This window comes from Aedes albopictus, chromosome 1, assembly GCF_035046485.1.
Source record: "Aedes albopictus strain Foshan chromosome 1, AalbF5, whole genome shotgun sequence".
NCBI lineage: Eukaryota > Metazoa > Arthropoda > Insecta > Diptera > Culicidae > Aedes > Aedes albopictus.
The window spans coordinates 185,248,629-185,273,600 of NC_085136.1; the positions used below are offsets into that span (position 1 = coordinate 185,248,629).

Consider the following 24,972-nt stretch of genomic DNA (forward strand, 5'->3'; position numbering starts at 1 on the left):
TTTTTTCAAAATTAGAATGTTTAGTTCTGATCACCCATAGTGGAGGCGAACCGAATTGAAAGATCTCAACCCTGTATATAAGCCTGTAGGTACAGGACAAAAAACTGAAATCAAAGTTGCGATATCTCAGCATAGAATTTCAACCAATTTGGGAAATACCATCAGAATCTAGAGTAATTGTAGAGACGCTATCAATCTTGTCATGTGTTTTTTCTTACGAAGATATAAGATCGGTTCAACAAAATTGCATGACCTTTGCTTTGAAACATTCGTGATATCTGCTGTCATTCCATTCAAAAAACTTTTGACTTGTTGGAAAAATTTGCATAAATTTTCGACTTTCGATATATTTTGTAGTTTTGAAAAGTTTCCTAAAACAGAAACTACTTTGAAGCTGCGAAAAATAACGTTTGACAGAAGTTTTGATGGAAATAAGTTTAAGAGATATAAAAAATGGTTTTAAAGTAAATTACTACTGCCATACAGATGGGCATCCGCGAAATGCGCGACTTAAATCAGACAAATCCGCGAAAACCGCGACCAAATTTCAAGGATCCGCGAAATCCGCGTCGTGACACATAAATCCGCGACAAATTCGCGAAAATCGCGATTTTCGCGAAAACCGCGAAATCCGCGACTGTTGTAACAGCCCTGGAATACTCACTTGCAAGAGTGATACTCACTGGCTTCTATCTCAGTCCAGAAGCATGCTATCAAAAAATGATGTTTGAAGGGTTTTTAGATTGTAATTTAATCTAAAAGTTTGCCGAATAAAGTAAAGGTCGCAGACGCATACCAAAACAGTGAAAGAGCTGTGAGCACACGGTGAGTATAAATTACACGAATTTTACTCACCTCGTACTCACAGCTCTCTCACAAATTTGGTATGCGTCTGCGACCTTTACATTATTTGGCAAACTTTTAGATTAAAGCACAATCGAAAAGCCCTTCAAACATCATTTTTTGATAGCGTGCTTCTGGACTGAGATAGAAGCCAGTGAGTATCACTCTTGCAAGTGAGTATTCTCAACACTGGTTTCGGTTGCTTGATGGCACGCGTCCTGGAAGGTTAAGTCTATTTAGCAGCTATTGCACACGAGTGTACACGAAAGAGCATGATTTATCCACTTAAAAAAATGTTTTAAAAATGTTACTATTTCTTGACCGATTTGAAACATACGAGGCAGAATGAACACCCCCATGGGGCAGTATGGACACCATGAGACTTTTACGAATTTCGTACATTATTTACACATATAAAGTTATTTTTTATTTCATTACAAAACAACTACTATGAATGAATAATACGCCAAAGTAGTTCATTTTTGTTCAGTTAAATTCAATTCAGACTGTTTTGGATAAAGCTTTGATTTTGTCGGCATGTACAGCTGTGCCTTGAACAACTATTTTCCACTGTTGTCGTTTGTTTCGCCCTATGTCTACTATAATGAACTTTTAACCGAAAATATACTAAAATCGACGAATGTGGTTGGTTTGTAATTTAGGTTATATTTTTCCCACGCCGTTTCTCTCACATAGATAAGTGTCCATTTTGCCCCGGTAGGAGACAATATTTTTAAACTAGATTTTTGATATAAAAAAGAAGAAAATATTAACATGTTAAGCATGTAAATACAGCAAAACTAATTGCATTTGTTCTAGAAATATTAGTTTTCAATCGATTTGCGATTAATTACTCACTAAACCTTATTTTAGATGATGTGAAAATTATAATTTCCATGCACAAAAAACGAAGGACGCAACTTTTTCGTGTAAAGTCAAGTATAATTTTAGTTTTGAATGTTTTTTTGCTGAATCTACGTTTTAGATAAATGGACAATATTCTCCATTCATTAAAAGTGCAAAAGAGTTTGCATATTTGAAAATATTGAGGGTGTCCATTGTAACTTGTAATTTCCTGTTGCATAAAAATCCTAAAAGTACAAGTTACAAGTCCAATATTCCAAGTCGGTTGGACAAATATCGACTCTGATTTTTCATTTGGGCCTAACTGACATTTTCGAGTTCTCTTCATCGATCCTCTCTTTGTGTTATCACAGTATGTGTATTGAGTTTTCCAACGATTTTTTGGTTGAAATGCGAAGAAGACGAGTACATGTTGCTATAGAAACAAAAAGAATAATGCTTTTGTTTGATTTGATCAAGTTATTGACGAAAGAGAGAGTCGACGAAGAGAAATCGATCAAATCAGTTAGGCCCTTATGAAAAATCATTGTCGAAATATTATTGGCAGCATTTACAAGTGTCTGTTGCATAAACAAACTACAAGTATTGAATATTAGCTATGACTTGTACTTTTGATCACAAGTCTCAAAGGTCTTGTGAAATAATTAAGAAGACAATTTAAAGTATTGCAGAAGTCATATTTAGTTTTAAAATATCGATTTACCATTTTTATGGCATCAAAAGATATTATTTATCTAACATTTCGAGTCAACCTTAATTCCAGTTTTCGACGATCAAGTTTGGCAATATCAGTTTCAAGATTGAAGAAATAATTGCGTTGATGTTCACGTCATTTTTATACAAAATGTCTTTTTTGCTGAGTCTCTCAAGTTCTCCAAAATTTCTACAACATCCATCTTTGATTGGTGGTTCTTGGAGAAGTTATGTATTATGGTCACTGCACCAAATCGAAAGCGCGACGTGAAGTTGCAAATGATAAATAAATTTGAATTAATTGTTTGTATTGTGCATCATTAAGCTAATTGGGTTGTTTAGTGAATAATACATTGCTATTTTCTATAGCCTAAGAGCATCGCCACGGGAGTTCTCATCGCTATCCCTATTATACCACTCCTTTTCGGGTGCTATTTTAGAATAGCACCCCACCTCCCCACCAGTGGTTTCTATTTTGGGTTTAGGGACTTCAAAAACATATTGATTTTCCACCGTGCGTTGCTAAAAGTGGTCCTTACTTTTTATCAGACGTAGTACAAACTTAAACATTAAATATATCCAAACTTTTGACGAATCCTGCATAAAATGGCATAAAGGGTCACAGACAAGCACACGTAACACTTCTAACACTTCGTCACAGACAAGCAGACGTCTCCGGTATCCCTCTAGTCATCTCTTATCGTTTTATTTTTTTAAGAAAATTTAAACCAAATATTCTGTAGTTTGCAAATTGTCCACAGACGGCGTGTTTGGCATTGGGGATTATGTTTACATGACGATGATTTTAATAGCAGTTTTTTTTTTTCAAGTGATACGTTTGCTATTCAAAGTCATAGTCATAGCCCAATCTAAAAGGACTGAGTTTGGCCAATAGAGTGGCCAATCATAAGCTAGGTGACAATAGTGAGCGAATGTAAAACTTGAACAAAAACGCTGCGAACGCCACAGATGGGCAGTTGGCCAACTATGAAATTTTTAAATAAACGTGAATCGGTATACGTGGGAATTTTTAGTACTACGTCTGTTTGTTTGTGATAGGGTTCTGGAAAACATCTAGTCACGTAAGACAAAGTAGGGAAGTGGAACCATCTCGGCAGGGGTCCTAGTTTGGGCACTTTTCTGCTATACTCAGCCAATTGGGCTTTTAAATTAAGAAAAATGTATCGATTTTTTGATTTTATACGAAAGAGCACCTTTTTCTGAGCCACTATGATTTTTTCAGATTTTTAGAACTTTATTTTGGTACCTAAAATCAATTTCAAAGAGATTTTTTGAAATCACCTTTTGACAGCTGAGTAACTGTTTGACAGCTCTATCCAGTACAAAATGCGACGAGAGGTGATTTGACAAATCGCTCCCATACAAACTGCAAATTGATTTTTAAATAGGTTCCCGGGCACCAAAATTCATGAAAATTTGGATTTCGGCTCAGTTTCGCATGCAGATTCAGAATATGGAATTATCTCAACACCGCTAAAGAAGCCAATTCTGAAGCAATTGACAAAATTTTTGGAACGCGATCAGATACGTATATTATCTAGCCGTGTACAAAATTTCAAGTCAATTGGTTTGGAATTGACTAGTTATAGCGAAGAGTGCCCAAAATACCGGCCGCTGCCCAAGTGGTTCGTTACCCTACATCAATATTCACCTCTTGCCTTATTTATCCACTTCTGTTCATTTTCCACACCACTGCTCAGCTCACTTCACCGCAAAATATAAATAAAGAAAGTGACGTCACACAAACCATCGGAACAGCAACTCAGTGCAAGATTTGAGTGGGTCCCCAAATGTGGAAACCCATCGGTAATCCCATGTCGCGTCCTTATTTTTCATTCCCGTTTAGATACCACCGGTGTGAACATGGGTCCCTATTCAGGGCCCGGAAGTAGGGATAGGGATCTAGATAGGGACGCCCGTGGCGATGCTCTAATCGAAAGAGCTCATTTTTTTTAAGTAAAACGTGATTCCAATACTTTGGTTTTGATGGTTAAGAGCCGATGCACACGGGCGTCGCGTCCACGCAGCGTGCACGCAAGTGCGTCCTGAGTTATACACACAATCAAATCTAGATTGAGTTTAAATAAGGGCGAAAGTAACATGAGAGAGTTCTCTTCATTGACTCTCTCTTCTGCTAATTAAAGTGACAAGATGCAAATTCAATCGAACTTTTTTACACTTAGACGCTAGATTGCATCGCAACCTAGCGATTTATGACCAAAAATTTCAACCATAACACTTGCATCTTGTCACTTTAATTTGCAGAAGAGAGAGTCGATGAAGAGAACTCTCTCATGTTACTTTCGCCCTTATTTAAACTCAATCTAGAAATGGGAGAATGCACACGAGAACGCAACGCTGCCGCACCGCAAACGCGCCGCACCGTGTGCGGCACGCAATGTCAACGCATGCCCCACAGGAACGCTGCGGCGACGCAGCGTGAATTCACGCAGCGTCAATTAACGCTCGTGTGCATCGGCTCTAAATGGGCCTTTTCATTTGACGTCTTAAATCAGCTGACTGTTCGGGCGTTTGACAGTTCTTCTATGAAGATGACACGTTCTTGTTAGCAGCTGTTGTTCAAGTTTTGTAAACAAATGCATGCACGGATCTGTCACATGAAAAGGCCTATTAACAAAACAGTTTTAATTTTCGTGGACAGAATGACACTTCAGTCGATAAAATGACAGTTCGACCCGAACAAAAAATAGTTTTAGGACTCCAAAAATTATTAAATTTTGGATTTCGACTAATTTTTGGGCGGAGAATCCGATTACGAAATAATCTGGATATCCCTAAAGAACCCAATTAAGAGTTACAATACAATACACACTAACACGAATCGTAAAAATAGGTAAAAGCTCAATTTTTGCATCCCTGATCCCTTTGGATTTTAACAAGAAGTATACTGCCCCCCTTCGCACAATAGTCCCATGTGAAACCCAGCAAACATGAGACTGTTATGCGAATAGGGGTAGTTACTAAATCTGTATCCGTTGTTTTTCAACCAGTACTATTGAATCTTTGGGACATTATACTAAAAATCTAGGTACTTGCAGCATATTCATTGATGTTGTTCCATGTTTTGTGTGTGTATATTTGTCATTTGTATGTTTATTGTCGTTGACGCTTTGGTCGTCTATTTGTCTATGAAAATGCCATAATAAAGACACTCATGATAAACAAAAACAGTAAAATTTAAGAGATGTGTTACTTTATTTTGGTAATTGGCATTGTACCATACTTAAAGTAACTTTGTAAAAAAAATATTTCGTCACAGCGGCCGAAAATGATCCAAACGGCACACGCTTTTCTCTATGTAGAGTAAAGTGGGGCAAAAGTTCGAGTGGGGCAAGAGTTTCTTTTGAAGTTTTTGAGCTCAATTCAAATTATTTCTTTCGGGTGTCAAGGTTGTTCGAACCCTTTTTGAAAAAGAGTCATTCACTCCAAAAATTATGAAAATTGATCTTAATTTCGAAAAGTTATGACAAAATGTTGGTTTATGATCAAAAAAATATAACATGCGATGGTTCTTCCAACGCGTGCAATGGAATTGTAATGAAATCGACTACGATATTTTATTTTGGGGCGTAACTAGGTTTATTTTGAAGATGCTTTAGCATGTATAACTTTTTGCAAAAAAGAATTGGAAATCATATTTTACACATAGTGGGGCAAAAGTTCGAATTGTGGGGCAAAAGTTCGAGTCATGTGGCAACTTTAGGTAAAAACCTTAAATTCTGCAAAATGTACATAGTATCTCTAAGAGTGAAGGAATTAGTGAGAAAATTCGATCAAAGTTGAAAAAAGATGTTTTGTCTGAATTTGACGGAAAATCACTAATTTTTGGTGTAGTAAATTTAACCCTGATTTGGGTAAAATCCAGATCAAACTTTAAAGTGTATTCCAGTTCCAACATCAAATATCAAGTGGTTTCAGGTACTCCTATTACCAAACTGTCAAAATAGTGTGCTACGGTTAGCAAAATTCCACAAACACTAGATTCGAACTTTTGCCCCAGTGGTGGGGCAAGAGTTCGAATAAAACACACATATACAAAAAGTGTTGTAACTCAAAATTGAAAAGACATTTGGCGTAACTTTGTTCGGCAAAATTTTAGCTCATGGATGGTAGAATCACCACACGGTATTTATTAATTTTAACCGCTTCGATTTTTTGAAATAAGTTGAATTTTCATCTAGGGTCGAACTTTTGCCCCACCTTACTCTATCGTATAGAGAATGCAAAACTTCGGAATCAATAGGGGGATTCACTTAACTGCGTAAACTGATTAAACTGATTAAACGTCGCGATCACCAAGGCAATCTTTGATTATTTCATTCGCAAAATCATGAAACATTTCAAATAAGCAGAAAATCATGGCTTACGCAGCAATTTAATCTGTTTAGTGAATACCTCTAATGAAGTTATTTGTTAACAAACATTTGTTAACTATTCATTTTTATTTTCCGGATGTTATTGTGTATTGCAAGAAAAACACAATTATGGCGACTACTTTCCAAGGCGTTCAATGATGGACAAGATTTAATCGCAGTGCAAATACCACGTGCAGTCGCAGCAGTCATCATATCACCCAGCCATGTGGCGAGCTTTTATCAAGAATCAGATTATATAAAATCCCAGCGTTGTCTGTCTGTCTGTCCGTAACGCTTTGAAATGTTTTGTTGAAATGTTTCACCATAGTTGTATCAAATTTCTAAAAGGTACGAGAACATTCTGGATGTTTTTTGACTTTGCAGAAATAATAAGAAGAACCTTCTGGAATGTTCTGGAACATCAATATTCTAAAAATTCTAAGAACTTTCTGGAAGTTCCAGAAAATAAATAACTTTCTGGAATGCTCTAAAATATGGAAATTCTTAAATTTTCGAGAATCCCCTTGAAGTTTCTGAACGCTTCAGAAAGAAGAAGAAGAAGAGCCTTCGTCAGCATTATGGAACATCTTTTTTTTTGGCGTAACGTCCCAACTTGGACAAACCCTGCTTCTCAGCTTAGTGTCTATGAGCTCAGTTATTAACTGAGAGCTTCGGCTTCTAATAACCACTTCAAAGTTGTTAAACGTTTTAGAAAAGAATGTTCTAGAGAGCATGGAACTTTATAATATTGGAAAAAGGTGTTGAACGTTAGGGAACGAGCAAGGAACCAAAAAAGAACCTTCTAGAATGTTCTGGAACATAAAAATCCATAAAATTACCAGTAACCTTCTGAAAGATACTGAACGTTACAAAAGTAAAACAATCACACGCTATGCCCAAAGAGAAGTATTATGAAAAGTGAATGTACCTCAAAGTTTATTCGCCAGAACCGTATTTTTTTACCTCTAGATTCAGAATATGTGAGATTTAAAATAATCCATCTTGGGTTTTTTCCCATACATTTTTACATGGGACGAAATTAACCTTAAAATGACTTTCTTCGGCATTTGTATGGAAAAATAGGAAAAAAATCAAACAAATCGAAAAAAATCGAAAAACCCAAGATGAAATATTTTAAACCGCACAGATTCTGAAACTAGAGGTCCAAACCTACGATCCTATGGAATAACATTTGAGGTACATTCGATTTTCATAATACTTCCCTTTGGACATAGCGTGAATCATCTGAGACATTCTGGATATCACACTTCCTCAAATATCGAAAACTTTCTGTGCGTTACTGAACGTTTCAATCAGAGAAAGGAGAAGAACCTTCTGGATTGTTCTGTACACTTTTCATTCTTAATTTAAAGAACTTCCTGGAAATTAATGAAAGTCCAAGAAAGAAATAAAGGGCATTCTAAAATGTTCTGGAACACCAAAATTCATTAAATTTCGAGACCTTTCTAGAGATTATTGAATGTTTCAGAAGGAAAAATAACAATCCACGAAAATGCTTTAGATAATCAAAATTCTTAGAACTTTCGAGAAGTTACTGGGCAAAAACAAGACAAAGACCTTCTGCAAACTTTTTTAAATTTATGACAAGTGTCTGAGAGTTTGTGAACGTTCCAGAAAGAATGAAAAATATCCTTTAAGAAGGTTCTGGAACAACCAAATTCATAAAATGTTTGAGAAATTTCTGGAAGCTACTGAGCATTCCAAATGAGAACAGGAAAAATCTCTAGAATATTCTGGAACATTAAATTTCCCAGGTACTTTCCAGAAGTTACTGAATGTTTCAGAAAGAACAAGAAAACTAATCTTCTGGAATTTTCTGGAACAAATTTTTTAATGCCGATTATGTTCGGGGAGTTTGTCAACTTTTAAGAAAAAAAATGTCAAATGGACCTTCTGAAAAGTTCTGGAAAGTCAGAATTCATTAAATTTTGAGAACTTTCTGGAGATTACTAAACGATCAAGAGAGAAGCATTCTGGAGAGAGATTCTGGAATGTTCTCGAAAACAGTTTCATTGAAGAAGTGTAACTGGAATTTTAAAAACAATCTTTTTCTAGCTAACGTGGCTAGCCACGTCGGGTCAGCTAGTTATCAAAGAATGCTATGATGGAAAATTTGAAAACAGGTCTGTTTTCTTAGGCGACTGTCTCGCGCGAATCTCTGACTGCGGGTAAAAGTAGTCGCGAAAGTAGTTTTTTTATTTGTATAATACTCCTAAAATGCGAAAATAAACAAACAAAAAATGCCATTTCAAATGAACCAAAACAACTTGTATTTTCATGGTTACTAATATTACAAGTGCTAATAATTATAATTATAATATAATAATTATAATTATAATATAATTATAATATAAGTAGAAAATCGAGCCTTTATGCAACACAAATTATTAGGACTTGTAATATTAGTACAGTCGAACCTCCATGAGTCGATGTTCCTTGACTCGATATCGACTCATGGAGATATATTTTTCCATACTGAAAAATAATTTCTGGGTTACTATGATGGTCCCCTTAAAAAGCTTCCTAAAGGATTTTTGTTCCACTACTCGATATTTCCTTGAGTCGATGGTCCCTTCAATATCGACTCATGGAGGTTTTACTGTACTTGTAACTTGTTGCTAATATTATTAGCCCGATTATGCTACAGGGCCCAGGTAGATCATTCCCTCTCTTTATGACTCTGTAGTAGACTGGCCCAAATACAAAAATGTCGAAAACTTCCACGGGGCACCCTCTAGAATCGTGCCTTTGGATGAGAAGAACAATCTGTGAAAGATTTAGCTCAATCGGTTAAAAACTGAGTTGGCGCAAATGAGTTGAAGGTTTGTATGGGATGTTCAGTCTAAATAAATGGGAAATTAGGGCCCATATAGCCGAGGCGGTAAACGCACGGGTATTCAGCATGACCATGCTGAGGGTGACGGGTTCGATTCGCGGTCGGTCCAGGATCTTTTCGTAAAGGAAATTTCCATGACTTCCTTGGGCATAGAGTATCTTCGTGCCTGCCACACGATATACGTATGCAAAATGGTCATTGGCAGAGGAAGCTCTCAGTTAATAACTGTGGAAGTGCTCATAGAACACTAAGCTGAGAAGCAGGCTTTGTCCCAGTGAGGACGTTACGCCAAGAAGAGGAGGAAATTGGAAGACGTTCAGTCTCCCATTCAGCACGCCGATTTGACGAGTTAGATTCCCAAGTAACCACGATGCTGAAGCCTTATTGCATGCAGATATACGGCCCAAGTAACCACGGTGCTGAAGCCTTATTGCATGCAGATATACGGTGTATTTAGTGCAATCATTACTTTACATGCAAACTTAAGGTTGATTTAAAGTGGAAGTGGGCAATTATAGAATCAAATTAAGATTATACTGGTATAATCTTAGAGCAGTCGCATAATTGCCCATTTCCACTTTAAATCAACTTTAAGTTTGCATATAAAGTAATGATTGCTCTAAGTACACCGTATATCTGCATGCAATAAGGCTTCAGCATCGTGGTTACTTGGGGGTGTACTTAGAGCAATCATTACTTTATATGCAAACTTAAAGTTGATTTAAAGTGGAAATGGGCAATTATGCGACTGCTCTAAGATTATACCAGTATAATCTTAATTTGATTCTATAATTGCCCACTTCCACTTTAAATCAACCTTAAGTTTGCATGTAAAGTAATGATTGCACTAAATACACCGTATATCTGCATGCAATAAGGCTTCAGCACCGTGGTTACTTGGGTTTGGCTCAGAATTGAAAGATTGGTAGTTGATACTCTAATGAACAACTTTGTAGAACATCGTATCATGATAAAACTTAATTTAGTTGCGGTTTCAGCCGACGAAAGTAGGATGAGGACATCTTCCCCCGTTTACTCTCGGTTGTTATTTGCAGCACGTGTTAGTCGGTCGAATTTTGCGCGCTACATCATAGGCATCTATGTAATTCTTCATTGTCTCGATAAACATCCACGTGCCTGAGCAATGGAAATGAAGGACAACATGGCCGCCTGTGATGTAGTGTGCAAATTACGAACGCCAAACACGTGCTGCATGTAATAATTGAAAGTAAACGGGGAAAGATGTCCTCATCCTGCCTTCGTTGGCTGAAATCGCAACTAAATTAAGTTTTATCATGATATGATATTCAACAAAGTTGTTCATTAGGGTATCAACACCTATTCTTTCAATTCTGATCCAAATCGAATCCGCCAAACCGGCGTTCTGTATGAGACTGGAGGTCATCCAATTTCCCGTATATTTAGACTGAACATTTCAAACAAACCTTCAACTCATTTGCGCCAGCTCATTTTTTAACCGATTGAGCTGAATCTTTCACAGATTCATCATCCAAAGGCACGATTCTAGAGGATGCCCCGTGAATTTTGAAAACTTTTTTTCACCTCATACAAATGTCGGCCGGTCTACTCTGTAGCCATAGGTAATACTTGCGCTGATGGAGGGTACACAATCATCATTATCATCATAATAATCAAATCTTAAGCACAAAGCATGGCCCAATCTCATAGTTGAAGCATAGATAATAGCTCTGTTCAATGATGAAGGTTGAGCATGGTCGAAGTTGCTGTATCCTGCTCTTCCATTTGTTGAATAAGTAAGTACAAGATGTAGCAAACTTCAACCAGACTGGGTCAACAAAGTCGATTTTTTTGGAACAAGGCTTTTTCAATTCCTTTTAGCGTCCAAAACAACTGTGCAAAATTTGGGAGTGATTGGTTGCTCGTATTCCGCATTGCGATTGAATTTGTATGGGATTTAGTATCGGAAAAGTTACTTTTTCGCATTTTTCTCATAAATTGAAATTTTTTGTCTTAAACGATCTAGCTAATGACGTACAAGTATAGCCTAGGATATTCCGAAAAACTTTGCCGAAGACTGCAAAGTGATCCGACACTTGTGAAAAAAGTTATAACGTACAGATTGCTCGGTGGTGCTTAACATTTAACATGTAAAGGAATAACATCAATAATAAAATCCCAATTTTTGGCCTAAGTTACCAGGCGAATAACTTTCTTCACAGGCGTCGGATCACTTTGCGGTCGTCGGCAAAGTTTTCCGACATATCCTAGGCTATACTTTACCGTCATTAGTTACATGGTATTAGACAAAATAATTCAACTTATGAGTAAAATGCAAAAAACTACGTTTTCCCATACTAACTTCCATACAAATTTCAATCGCAATGCGGAATACGGGGACCAATCGCAACCAATCGCTCCCAAATTTTGCACAGTTGTTTTGGTCGCCAATATAGATTGAAAAAGCTTTGTTGCGGGTTGATACGATCAAGTTTAAAGATTCTCCATACAACGTTGACCCACTCTAATGTTCATTTACTGCATTGAAACGTGACGTTAATAAAAATTACAATTACGGTATGATTAATAAATTCAATTACAATTACAATTTTGTTGACATTTCAGATCAAAAATGCTCAATACACTATATAAAAACATCACGAGAACCTCGTCTTTCGATTATACATATTTATGTAACTAGGGTAAGAAATCAAGCTTTGAACTAGTCAAATTGTAATCTTTCAAAATTGATTAAAACGACGTACTTTTTAGGCAAATATTGTCCCGAAAAAGATGTTAAACAGCTTTCCGTAATATAACCTGATAACATTAAACTTTAAAAAGCATTAAAAAAGCGTTTTTGTCATGGAAAACAGGCAATTGAAAAATCACTGTGATTTCACCCATTTCCCCTCAGAGAAAGCACATTTTCGGTGCACTTGTACAGCTCATGCATTGTATCACATGCAATATGTGAACACGTCAAATGAAAGCTTATTTGTCGTAGAATCGACCAACCGAATAATATTCCGCACTATTTGTTATAAAATTATCAAATTTAAGTAATTCTTACTTGGAGAATGTTATCTTAAGTTGAACCATTTGTAATCTAAATTTGAACTAGTAAACGGGGGCGAGCTTCCAGTGTTGGCCAGCAGATTGCGCTAGTGGTTGTTTCGTTTACTCTTGGGGGATGAAAAATTTCAAATTTAGTTTTCAAGTTCCTGAAGAGTTTAAAACATTCTTAGTTGAAATTCCACTGCCTAATGAAAAATCAGGCCAAACATTTCAATAGGTCCTATCTGCACTTCAGAGGCTCTCTTTGATCACTTTCTCTTTCAATTATTGCAATGTAATGGTACACTTTTCAACTATTTTTGCAGTACAAATCAAAAGACGATTGTTTTGACCATCGTTCAATGCAAGGAGACAAACATAATACAAATAAACAGCTGGGATATTAACGAAAGAGAGTGAAACCAAAGAGAGCCTCTCTTCTGTAGATTGGACCTTTAGACATGTTTGGCCTGAAATAGTTATGGGAATTAGCAAATCCATGTGTTTTTCTATTGTTCAGCATAAAATTGGCTGTGGTGGGAGTTGCTCGAGCTGCTGCCGCCAGTAGTTCAAATTAAGATTAAAATTCATTCAAATTATGATTACGATGGTTCAAATAAATTAAGATTAAAATGATTGTTGACGAATAATCGAATTTTTCAATTAAATTCGGTGCAAAAACAAACTTTTTACCTCTTAACAGAAAGCTTTTACCCGTGGCTTTCATGTACATAAGATTTTGCCGTAGTAAATTAGGGAACATCCATAAATTACGTCACGCAAAAAATGACCATTTTCAACCCCCCTCCCCCCTATGTCACACTTTTTGTATGGGACCTCAAAAATTTTTGCATGGGTCGTCACACTTTGCTGAACCCCCCCAGCCCCCTCCCCCCTCAGAGCGTGACGTAATTTATGGACGTTACCTTATTTCCATGTGGGAGAAAAAAACACTCAAAATTTGTGCTACTTTGAAAAGCTTCAATTTGGTTCAACTTTTGATTACCTACCCTATCTTGATATAAATATAATCTTTAACTTTTTACCCTTCTTACACCCATATGAAGGGTATAAATACCGCTCGAAAAACCGACTTTCGATCCGAGGCCCGCAGGGTCGAGTCTCATATACCAATCAACTCAGCTCGACCATCTGAGCAAATGTCTGTGTGTGTGTATGTGTGTGTGTGCGTATGTTACAAAAAAAGTCACGCACGTTTCTCAGCCGTCTGATATCCGATTTGGATTCTCTTAGTTGCAAATGAAAGCTATAACATCCTAGTAGAACCCTATTGAATTTTATTACGATCGGACATTTGGTTACCGAGATATCTTTCGATGAGTACTTTGAAGTCATATAGGTTAGCTTTTTGAGAGATTTTTGACATTTAGCATATTGATGAATATCTCAGCCGTCTGTCAACCGATTTGAGTTCTCTTGGCAGCAAATAAAAGCTACAACATCCTAGTAGAACGCTCTGAAATTTTATTTCGATTGGACATTTTGTTACTGAGATATCTTTCGAAGAGTACTTAGGAGTTATACAACTAAACTTTTTGAGATTTTTAACAAAGTGTATCAAACTAAATATTTCAGCCGTGTGTCAATCGATTTGGGTTCTCTTGGCACCAAATGAAAACTACAATCCTAGTAGATTGCTCAGAAATTTTCTTAGGATTGGACATTTGGTTACAGAGATATCTTTCGAAGAGTACTTAGGATTTATACAACTAAACTTTTTGAGATTTTTGACCAAGTGTATAATAATAAATATCTCAACAGTCTGTCAACCGATTTCGGTTCTCCTGACACCAAATGAATACTATAACATCCTAGTAGAACCCTATACAATTTTATTAGGATTGGACATTTGGTTATCGAGATATCTTTCAAAGAGTACTTGGGAGTAATACAGGTTAAACTTTTGAGAGATTTTTGACCAAGTGTATCATAATAAATATCTCAGCCGTCTGTCAACCGATTTGAGTTCTCTTAGCACTAAACGAAAGCTCCAATATCCTTGTAGAAGGCCCTGAAATTTTATTTCGATTGGACATTTGGTTACTGAGAAATCTTTCGAGGAGTATTTCAATAAATTCCTTTTTTTATTATTATATTCGTTTGTTATCTTGCATAAGCTTTTGACCAGTCTATGGGAAATTATTGTTCAATCAATAATGCTGACCTCATATAAAGTGTATACTAGCAGATTATTGTTTTCAATAAAATTATAAATAACAAATTACAAATAAACAGAAATTCTATGAAAACTAACAATATATTAAATGAGAGCTTTGAATTTATATATTGTGGGAAAAATGCAAGAACTTGACAGCCAAAATAACTAGCTAATTCCAAAACTGATTAGCATAGTAGATATATTATTTTTGTCCTTTTTACACCATAACAATGAACACCAAGTACTTCGGAGCTAATTTATTCGACTGATTAAGAGATATTAGACAAAGTGTATCTCGCTTATTTTCTTATCCATTTGTTTATCGATTCAAGATCTTTTGGCAGTTAACAAAAGATACATAATTCCAGAATAAGTAAGATATTTTTTTTTGTCTGGCATTTCTGTAGTCCATGGTACATGATGATATTTTGGAAACCAATCCACTAGATGCCAAATCCACAATATTTTCTAGAACTTTTGGTCCATCACTCAAAATCAATATGTTAAATACAAATAATAAACAATAATTTTAATAAGTGTAAGATAGGTGGATAGGTGGATTAAATCGGTTTTTTTTTTTTAAATTATGATATCGTCGTCGTGGTTGAAACCCGAAGGTACCTCACACCCGACAATCGAATTTTCTCAAAACCTAACGACGGACGTAGTGCGCTGGACAGCGGACCTGGCCATCTATCCACCGCACTGTGCCCGACGTACGTCCGACACACGGTTTAGCAGAAAAATCGAATTTCGCGTGTCGAAAATTCCGATTTTTAATTGCACGAACAATATGCAAATTTGCATAGTACTGCCATTTTACGAGCCGATTTTAAAATGAATTTTGACAGGAGGTAGCGTCCAATAACCCGGGAAAATCAATATCATCATCAACATTGTTGTCACTTCGTAAAATAGCTCATAGTGACAGAGTGTACCATAATCGTGGGGAGAGTGTACGCTGAACAAAACATAGCAGGTAGGTATATATCTTCAGTTGTGGTTTTGTCAAGAATGGGCAGATCTCAAGAGGGTTTTCAAGCTAGTTCTTTGGTGGAAGAAAATGTAGTAGTCATGATACTTCGTCCATCCCTTAAATGCATGCACCGCGCACAAATCAAGAACCGCAAAATTGGTACGACGAATTATGATGATATTGAAAATTAATAATAATTAGCTCTTTATTTTCTTCCCGATGGTGGGGTGGAGGGGGATTGGGGTTTCGTCTCAAGGTGTCTTTCAGGTGATCTCTCCCCTGAGGGGGAGCTGCACAAATAAAAATGAAATGGTATTGCGTGCAATTTTCGTTTTTTCGCTACTCACCGATTATGTCTGCCTTCTTGGTGGAAGTTATGAACCAGGCATCGTCGCCAAACTTTCCGGGCTTGTATTTGGAGCGCAAAATGTTTTTCGGGAAACCGCACGCGACGGACACCAAATGATAGGGTTTTTCGATGTTTGCCTCGATCAAAGTGGAAAAACTACTACGCAGAGTTCTGCTCCATAAACGGGCTGCCCAATTCATAGCTCCCGGATGTGGATTCGAACTTCACTGCAATTACAAACACTGGAGGGTAGAGAAAACTTCGCACGACGTAGATTATTGATTGCCAACCTACGTATTTTCGAAAAATCCTTATTTTTAACTTTTATATGCGTGATAATTTTGTCACCAAAATTGCTATCTTTCATTGTTTGCACTTCCACGGAAAAGAAGACATTTTGTGTAAAAAGAGACACGCTCAAATCAAATTATCAAGATTGGGTGAAAACCGGGGGATAAGAATGTTACATTTTTGAGATAGGGTGCTACAACAAATAGTTCATTTTATTAAATTTTTATTATTTAATTATTATTATTTTAAATTTTATTAAATAAATATTGTCAGATTCCAGGGCATGGGCCATTCAGAACCGTTCAGGCTTCGATTTAAACTTGCATCTATAGCTCCGAATACAACTACATAAGTTTCGGAGGCAGGAGGGTCGGTTCTTCCGATGTGTCTGCTTAAAGGGCTGTTTGCAGATCAGAAGGAATTTCTCAGCCTATCTTGATGCATGGAAAATTCTTTGCCTGAATCGTTCAAGAAACCGCTTTTTCTCCGATCGCAGTACGCAGTTGCGAAGAAATGGCAGTCACCGTAGAAAGTTTCGGCCAGGAATCGATCAAGAAATTTCTTGAGCGATTCCTGTTGAACTCGAAACTGGGAAAGGTTTAATTTATTTATTTAGTTAACATCAAATTCATGATAATATTATTGAATCAACAATTTGCCGCCATACTCGCCAGATCACGCTCCAACTGGTCCGCCCATCGTGCTCTCTGCGCTCCACGCCTTCTTGTACCAACCGGATGGTTAGCAAACACCAACTTTGCAGGGTTGTTGACCGGCATTCTTGCAACATGCACAGCAAAAAAAGTTGTTGAATATTACATCGAAATCGCTGCAACCAGGTCGTTACATCGATTGATGAATATTACACAGCCCGATGTACACGGAGGCTTTGAATGTAATAAACAGATCCGATGTAATTTGCGCGATGTAATAAATACGACGTACACAAAGCGACGTAATTGGAGCGATGTAAAATGGAAACAAATTCAAATGCTCTTGAATGGCAGATTAAATTATGTTTTATCCCTTTTCTTACCACGGAACAGCTCGTGAACAATCTTTATCGATCCATTCAGGCTCAAGCAAGGAAGCTCCGCTTTGTACGGCAATCCTCCGCCACGTACCATTTTTACCGAGAGCTGAAAGTATAATAAATTCAATTAATTGGTTATTTGATTTATTGCTCGATTTTAAAACTTACCAAGTACAGGAAACTAATGAAAAATAATTGCAATTATTGCAGCAAATCAGTATAGCTGCTTGAAAGACTCAGCAGATCTAACATGGCCGACCAGTTGTTGGGGCGATCACAACAAGGCCAGTGTTGCGCAACTTCTTATCGATGCGATATGGCATAGAATTTGTGTAATATTACCCATCCAATATTGTAACCGCTTGGTTGCAGCTGTTTCTGTGTAATATTCACGTCGTAAGGATGTGAATATTACACAGATTTGATGCAATGGTAAATTGTTGTTCTGTATCTGTGTAATTTCATGGAAGATGTAATATACCGCATTTAGTTCACCACTGGACTGCGAACTGCGACTTCTATAGTGCGAAAACGTAAATAAAAGTGCGCGATTGCATCAAATCAGGTTGATGTCTTCGGCGCACTAATTCTTCAATCTATGGTGAACAAGTGCTCTGAAGACACCGAGTTGATTTGATGCAATCGCGCACTTTTATTATCGTTTTCGCACTCGTGAAAACTAGTGCGATGGCGATAGTCCAGTGGTGAACTAAATGCGCTATATAACATCAAAAATGCGTGATTTTGCGTCAGAAAATCACAGTTACGTCATTTTTTTCGTACATCGGCTCAAATACATCGATGCGGATTACATTATTTTTTGCTGTGTGCCCTGTCCACTGTATCCTTCCGGCTTTGGCCACTTTCTGGATGCTGGGTTCGCCGTAAACTGCAGCGAGCTCGTGGTTCAATTGCTTAAAGGACGACAGGATTTTCAGGAACTCCGGTACCGGTAATGGATTTTTAATCGTTTGCTAACGTTTAACAAGCACCGACGAACCGACGTTTTAAGGGACGACTCGAGTGACGAACGAGGCTGTATGGTGCCTCATTGTATCGAGTAAGTATTTAGTAGTAGGTATAATCATTGACGGTATAACGAACAGACACCACTTGTGTACGACAACCGTTCTGTCGATCGGGAGTCGAGTCAGTCTATGTTCAGACGCGGCGTCTACCGGCCACCGGGCGCGACTCGTGAGAGTGAAATCGTATTGGTCGATACAAGATGGCGAACAGGATGAAAATTGGTGCGTGGTAAAGAAAAAAATCAAATGTGCTTTAGAAAAGATTTGTGCAAAAAGAAATAAAATAAAAAAGCGTTATAATTTACGTGAGTGAATGGTAGAATGTGATCAAATTATTGCGTGAGCGGGATGATCAAGAAAATTTCTGAAAAAACATTTAATGTTAGATTTTGAAAAATGGCGGATAGTTCGTGGCGTCAGCATGGATGAAATAGTGGTCGGAAGAGCGTGGTTCGAGAGATGTGTATGTGCGGGGAGATGAGGGGAGAAGTGGTAGAAAAGCAAAACGAAAGCCGAACAGCAAACGAAGAGGGTTAGCAGTTGAAAGTGATGGTGAAGAAAAGCGAGCTTTTTTTTTTGGGAAGAGAAACTCAGACCAACGGGTGACATGTTTGTATTGGTGAGATATTTTTGGAAAGTGCAATCAGCCATAAAAAAAGCTCCGAAGATGAGTTGATTTTTTAGTACATGAACAGCGGCGTTATGATTGTAGTGGTACTGATATTGCCGAATAGCTGGTGAAACGGTAAAACAACATGTTTTGTGCACGGGGTGAAGAATGGAGCATCAAATGTTTTGGCATGCAGGGTCCCATGAGAAATACAATGGTTTGTTTGTGCATATGAAAACCGTGGGCTGAGAGCTGCGTGCTGAAAAGTATATGTGAATGAAAAGGTAAAGATGTGTGCGCTTCGTGCTGGAATGTTTATCGGTGGGTGATGATTGAAATGAGTCAGCTACGTGCCGTGCTAATGTATTGTGTGCTGGGCTGTGGAATTTATCGAAGGGGCGATCGAGAAGGAGTTTTCTGCTGTGTATGATGGATATTGTGAAATGGTTTATCAAGACATTGCTAGAGGTATGCATGTATATGTAAGAATGTAGAAGCCTCGGAGATTAGAGAATGTAATTCTCTACAGTATGTACAAATGGAACTGCTGAACAAAGGTAAGAATTTTCCAATTATAGTAAACAAATTCCTGGAGTTGAGTGTAGGTTTATATTTATCGATTCATATTGGGATATATATTTGGGGGAATCATATGCTAGTATGCGGTTGTTGCTGGTCGCCACAGATTTATTGCCATAGGGATGAATGCGGTTTGAATGCTTTTTAGAAATAAATTGATTTTTTTTTATAAAATGAAAGTGCAAACAGGTTTTACTTACTTTTTTAACAGATGCCGCAGTTATGCCGGCGTTTAAAATAGGATCAGATCCTCGAAACGACTGGTTGAGATGGAAAAGAGCATTTGGCAGATTTGTCATTGCAAATGCAATTTCCAATGATGAAGAGAAGTTCAACCTACTCTTGGTTCTGGGGGGTATCGAGTTACAAACCTATTTCGATAAAGTGGACAAAGTTCAAGTCGGTGTCATTGGCGACAATGACTCGGAAATGCAGATTACGAAATACGATTCTGCGGTTGTTGCGCTCGATAATTACTTCGCACCTCAATTGAACAAGAGATTCGAAAGGCATCAGTTCAGAGCCATGAAGCAAGACCAGCAAGAAAATTTTGAGGAATTTGTTTTTCGATTGAAAGACCAAGCAGATCGGTGCCTATTTCCAGACGATGATGATATGATCGTAGATCAAGTCATCGAAGGCTGCTGGTCAACCGAACTGAGGAAGAAACTTTTGACGGAAGAGAAGAGCCTAGCTGAAGTTTTGCAGATCGGGAAAACAATGGAAGAAGTACAGAAACAGTTTCGACAATATGGAAAACCGAACTTCAGCGTGGAGGACAACCCAAATCCAATAATAAATAAGCTGTCAAACTATCGCCAGACGGAAATTTTTTTTTTTTTTTTTTTTTTTTTTTTTTATTTGTGAATTTTAACTTATGCTAATTCTTCACACGTCAAGTCAGACGGAAAAAGGAGTACCTGGTGAAAATTCACGGAAATGCTATAACTGTAATAGGCCCGGACATATTGCCAAGGACTTCCAAAGATGCCCGGCTCGAAATGTGACTTGCTTCAATTGTGGTTCAATGGGTCATTTCAGAGCCCGTTGCAGAAAGAGAAAACAAGAAGACACGAAGAGACAAGATGGTTATAAAAGAAAGGTGTACGCGGTTGTGGAAAGTAAACCGGATGAATGGAACAAAACTTTGGATAAGGCAGTATTTTTTGTTGATGAGGGCACGAACTCCGAAAAACTCTGCTTCAATATTGGAGGTGTATCAACATCGATGGTAGTAGACTCTGGTTCGCCCGCAAACATCATCCGAGAGCAGACATATTTGAGACTGAAGGAACAGGGAGCAAAAATCATAAATGAACGCGGCACCGATCAAATCGAATCATACTATGAATCATTTGCTTCAGAAGAGAAAATACTGTTCACAAAGGCGTTCGAAGCAGAAATAAGCATTCCAGGAGAGGAGAATGGCTGCTGGACACACATCCTGGTGGCACCTAAAGGACAGACGGATCTTCTTAGCAAATCGACAGCTTTCGCTTTAGGAGTACTGAGGATTGGATACAATGTCAACAAGTCGGTCAACAACGTGATCCAAGAGAGAGCAAAGGAAAACCAACTATGCAACGAGTTTCCTAAGGTTCCAGACATGCCCTTGAGGATAAAACTTGATGATAACGTAAGTCCCGTAATACAGCCTGTGCGCAGACTTCCACTTTCAATGGAAGCGGATGTAGAAAAGGTGAGTCTTTAGTGTTATAAATAAAAGGTTCATGTGCGAAATTTTATTTAAATCATTATCTTAGGTGATCCAAGATCTGCTTGATAAGCACATTATCGAAAGAACAGATGGTCCATTATCCTGGGTATCACCATTAGTCCCCATTCGGAAAACCGACGGTCGGATTAGACTCTGTGTGGACATGAGAGTTGCAAATCAGGCCGTAATACGAGAAACTTATCCGATGCCAAACATAGACGCTGCTATAGCCTCTATACCAAAAGTAACCAAGTTGTCAAAAATTGATCTTGAATCGGCATACTACCATTTTGAGCTAGACCAAAAAAGTCGAGATATAACGACATTCGTTTCGCGCAGTGGAACATATCGATTTTGCAGATTGATGTTTGGTATCAAATCTGCACCAGAATTGTTTCAACGAGCAATGGAGATTCTGTTTCGTGGAATAGAAGGTCTAATAGTCTTTATGGATGATTTTTTGATTCATGGTAGCACAGACGAAGAACACGACTTGAGATTGGCACAAGTCATGAATCGTATCGACGAATTGAATATGAGAATCAATGAATCGAAATCAGTTTTCGGAGTTACAGAGACAGAATTTTTGGGACACACGATTGGAATATCCGGTATAAGACCAACGCAAGAGAAAGTACAAGCTATTTTGAATCTGCGACCTCCAAGGAATCTAACCGAGCAGAAATCATTGCTAGGAATGATCACTTTTGTTGGAAAATTCATTCCGAATTTGTCAACCTTAACCTATCACATGAGAGGATTATTAGTGAAAGATGAAGCTTTTCTGTGGAGAGACGTTCATACGATGGAACTGGAGAACATCAAGCGTATGCTTGGAAACGTCAAATCGTTGGGATTTTTCGATCCATCCGATGAAACATTGCTGATTACAGATGCTAGTCCGGTTGGGGTTGGGGCAATTCTTGTCCAGGAGAAAGACGGGATATCCAGAGCTATTTATTGTGCATCACGTAGTTTGGCGTCACATGAGAGGAAATACTGTCAGACGGAAAAGGAATGCCTCGCAATCGTCTGGGCTATGGAGAAATTTTACATTTATCTCTATGGGAAGAGGTTTACCCTAGTGACGGACTGCAAACCCCTCCAATATCTTTTCAACCGTGCGCAGTCCAAGCCATCTGCGAGAATCGAGAGATGGATTTTGAGATTACAGGCTTTCGATTTTGATGTGAGGTAACGTAAATATTATTTCAGCTATTTCACTGTTTAACAATATTTCATACTAGGTACGAACCGGGAGATCAAAACCTTGCAGATTCCTTGTCTCGGTTGGCTGTGACTGACACAAGTTTTTCAGGAGAACCTGATGTTATAAAATGGGTAATAGACGAAGTGAAACCAGCGTCTCTTCCACTGTCGGAACTGCAGACTGCTACCCTTCGAGACGAAGAACTGACCATGGTCAGACAGGCAATTGAGAGTGGAATATGGGATGACGTACCGGTTCAATACAGAACAGCAACAATTAAAGACGATTTGTCACACTGCGATGATCTGATTTTAAGGGGAGACAGGATCGTTGTTCCGCGACAACTTCAAGAGAGAATTGTACAGTTGGCTCACATCGGACACCAAGGAAGCACGGGCATCAAAGCACATCTACGGTCAAAGGTCTGGTTTCCCGGCATGGATAAAATGATTGAACAAACTGTGAGAAGCTGCAAACCATGTCAAATGACTGGACTTCCCGATAAACCAAATCCAATCACACGACGCATACCGACAGAGCCGTGGCAAGACCTTGCGATGGACTTCAAAGAAGGATTGCCTTCAGGAGAATCTCTACTCGTTGTAGTGTGTTATACCAGCAGGTTCATCCAAATCGAACCGATGTCTCCAGCAACGTCACAAAAAGTTATAAGAGCATTGCTAAAGATGTTTGCATCATTCGGGATTCCTCGTTCTATTACAGCAGACAATGGTCCTCAGTTTCGATCATCAGAGCTCAAACAATTTTGTGCGAGTTTCGGTATACATTTAAACCTATCTACGCCGTATTGGCCGGAACAAAACGGGGCCGTAGAACGACAAATGAGGAATTTGGGACGTCGAATTAAGATCAGCACCATCCAGGAATCAGATTGGAAATCAGATCTCTTGGAATATATTCTCATGTACCATTCTACACCACAAGAAACAACAGGTATCTCTCCAGGCCGAATGATGTTTGGAAGAGAATTGAGGAACAAAATTCCTTCCATCCACAAAAACCAAAGTTTGTTTTTGGAGGAATCAAGGGATCGCGATATGATGCTGAAAGAGAAAAACAGGATAAGAGCGGACTCAACTAGACGTGCTACACCACACACGATTCAGGTAGGAGATACAGTGATCATGAAAAATTTGAAGCAGGGATCGCTACAGCCTACTTTCACTTCCGAAGAGTTCATGGTCACTGAAATAAAAGGTGGGGAGATAACTGTAAGATCAGCAGATTCTGGTAAGACATACAAGAGAAATAGTACACATTTCAAAGTATTGAAAAAGGGGGTAGAGTGTAGAGAGGTAGAGGAATCTATGTTACACATTTCAGAAGAAGAAGAAGGTTCGGAAACACAAGAAACAAGTGAGGTACTCGGAAATCAAGGTACTGCTAGACAACGACGATCAGTTCAAGTGCCAGGAAGATTCAAAGATTTTGTATTGGAATAGTTCTAAAGTAAAAGAGTCTGTGACTACACATGTAAGGGTGATTCACAAAAAAAATATATATATAAGAGATATACAAATACAAATAAGACAGTTCATATTCAACTCGTGTATGGCACATCCGAAATAATTTGAAGCTAACCAATTACTTTAAGTTGGGAGAGATGTATCGAGTAAGTATTTAGTAGTAGGTATAATCATTGACGGTATAACGAACAGACACCACTTGTGTACGACAACCGTTCTGTCGATCGGGAGTCGAGTCAGTCTATGTTCAGACGCGGCGTCTACCGGCCACCGGGCGCGACTCGTGAGAGTGAAATCGTATTGGTCGATACACTCATCAAATGTATGAGTCGCACTAATGGAAAACATTGTTTACCCCCATTGCAAAAATTCATGTCCCGGACACATAGAAGGAATGAAGATTTTTTTCCCAGTGTAGTTGACCTTTAAAATGAAAAACTAAACACCTTTATTATTTATGTGCATTGCATGTAGAAACTAATATCGTTTTCGTTTTTGTGGCGGTGCATCACCACTTCGTGCTACACTTTCCACTAAAAAAAAAGGAACATTTTCGGTGCAATTGCGTTGTTGTGCGTGAATAAAAACCAAAATATTTACAACTTTGCAAGCGCTGATTGGTGGACACGGTGCGCACCTGCTACACTCTCGAATTTTTGAGTGCTGCACCATCTTGAACGGTGCAGAAAAAGTGCTACACCCTTGGCTACACCGGTGTAGCACGAAAATCAAAAACGAACATTTTTGGTGCAAAAGTGCTGCACCGGTGTAGCACAACCGTAAAAACGAAAATGACATAAGATGGGATAGAAATCTGGTTCTA

At 38.1% G+C, this 24,972-nt stretch overlaps 1 protein-coding gene across 2 annotated transcripts in view; it reads right to left on the minus strand.

Annotated features, from left to right (window-relative positions):
* Positions 1–16,639, minus strand: part of LOC109405642 (protein phosphatase PTC7 homolog) — a 43,705-nt gene extending 27,066 nt beyond the window's left edge. Inside the window, exons 1-2 of one of the 2 annotated variants that reach the window (XM_019678713.3) lie at positions 16,489–16,639; positions 16,193–16,421 (exon numbers count right to left, since the gene is read on the minus strand). In XM_019678713.3, the coding sequence (XP_019534258.2) occupies positions 16,193–16,394 (202 nt within the window). In that variant the 5' untranslated portion in view covers positions 16,395–16,421; positions 16,489–16,639. Of the gene's footprint in view, positions 1–16,192; positions 16,422–16,484 lie in introns of both variants that reach the window. The other variant, XM_019678714.3, reaches the window with a different exon arrangement.
* Positions 16,640–24,972: the final 8,333 nt, after the last annotated feature.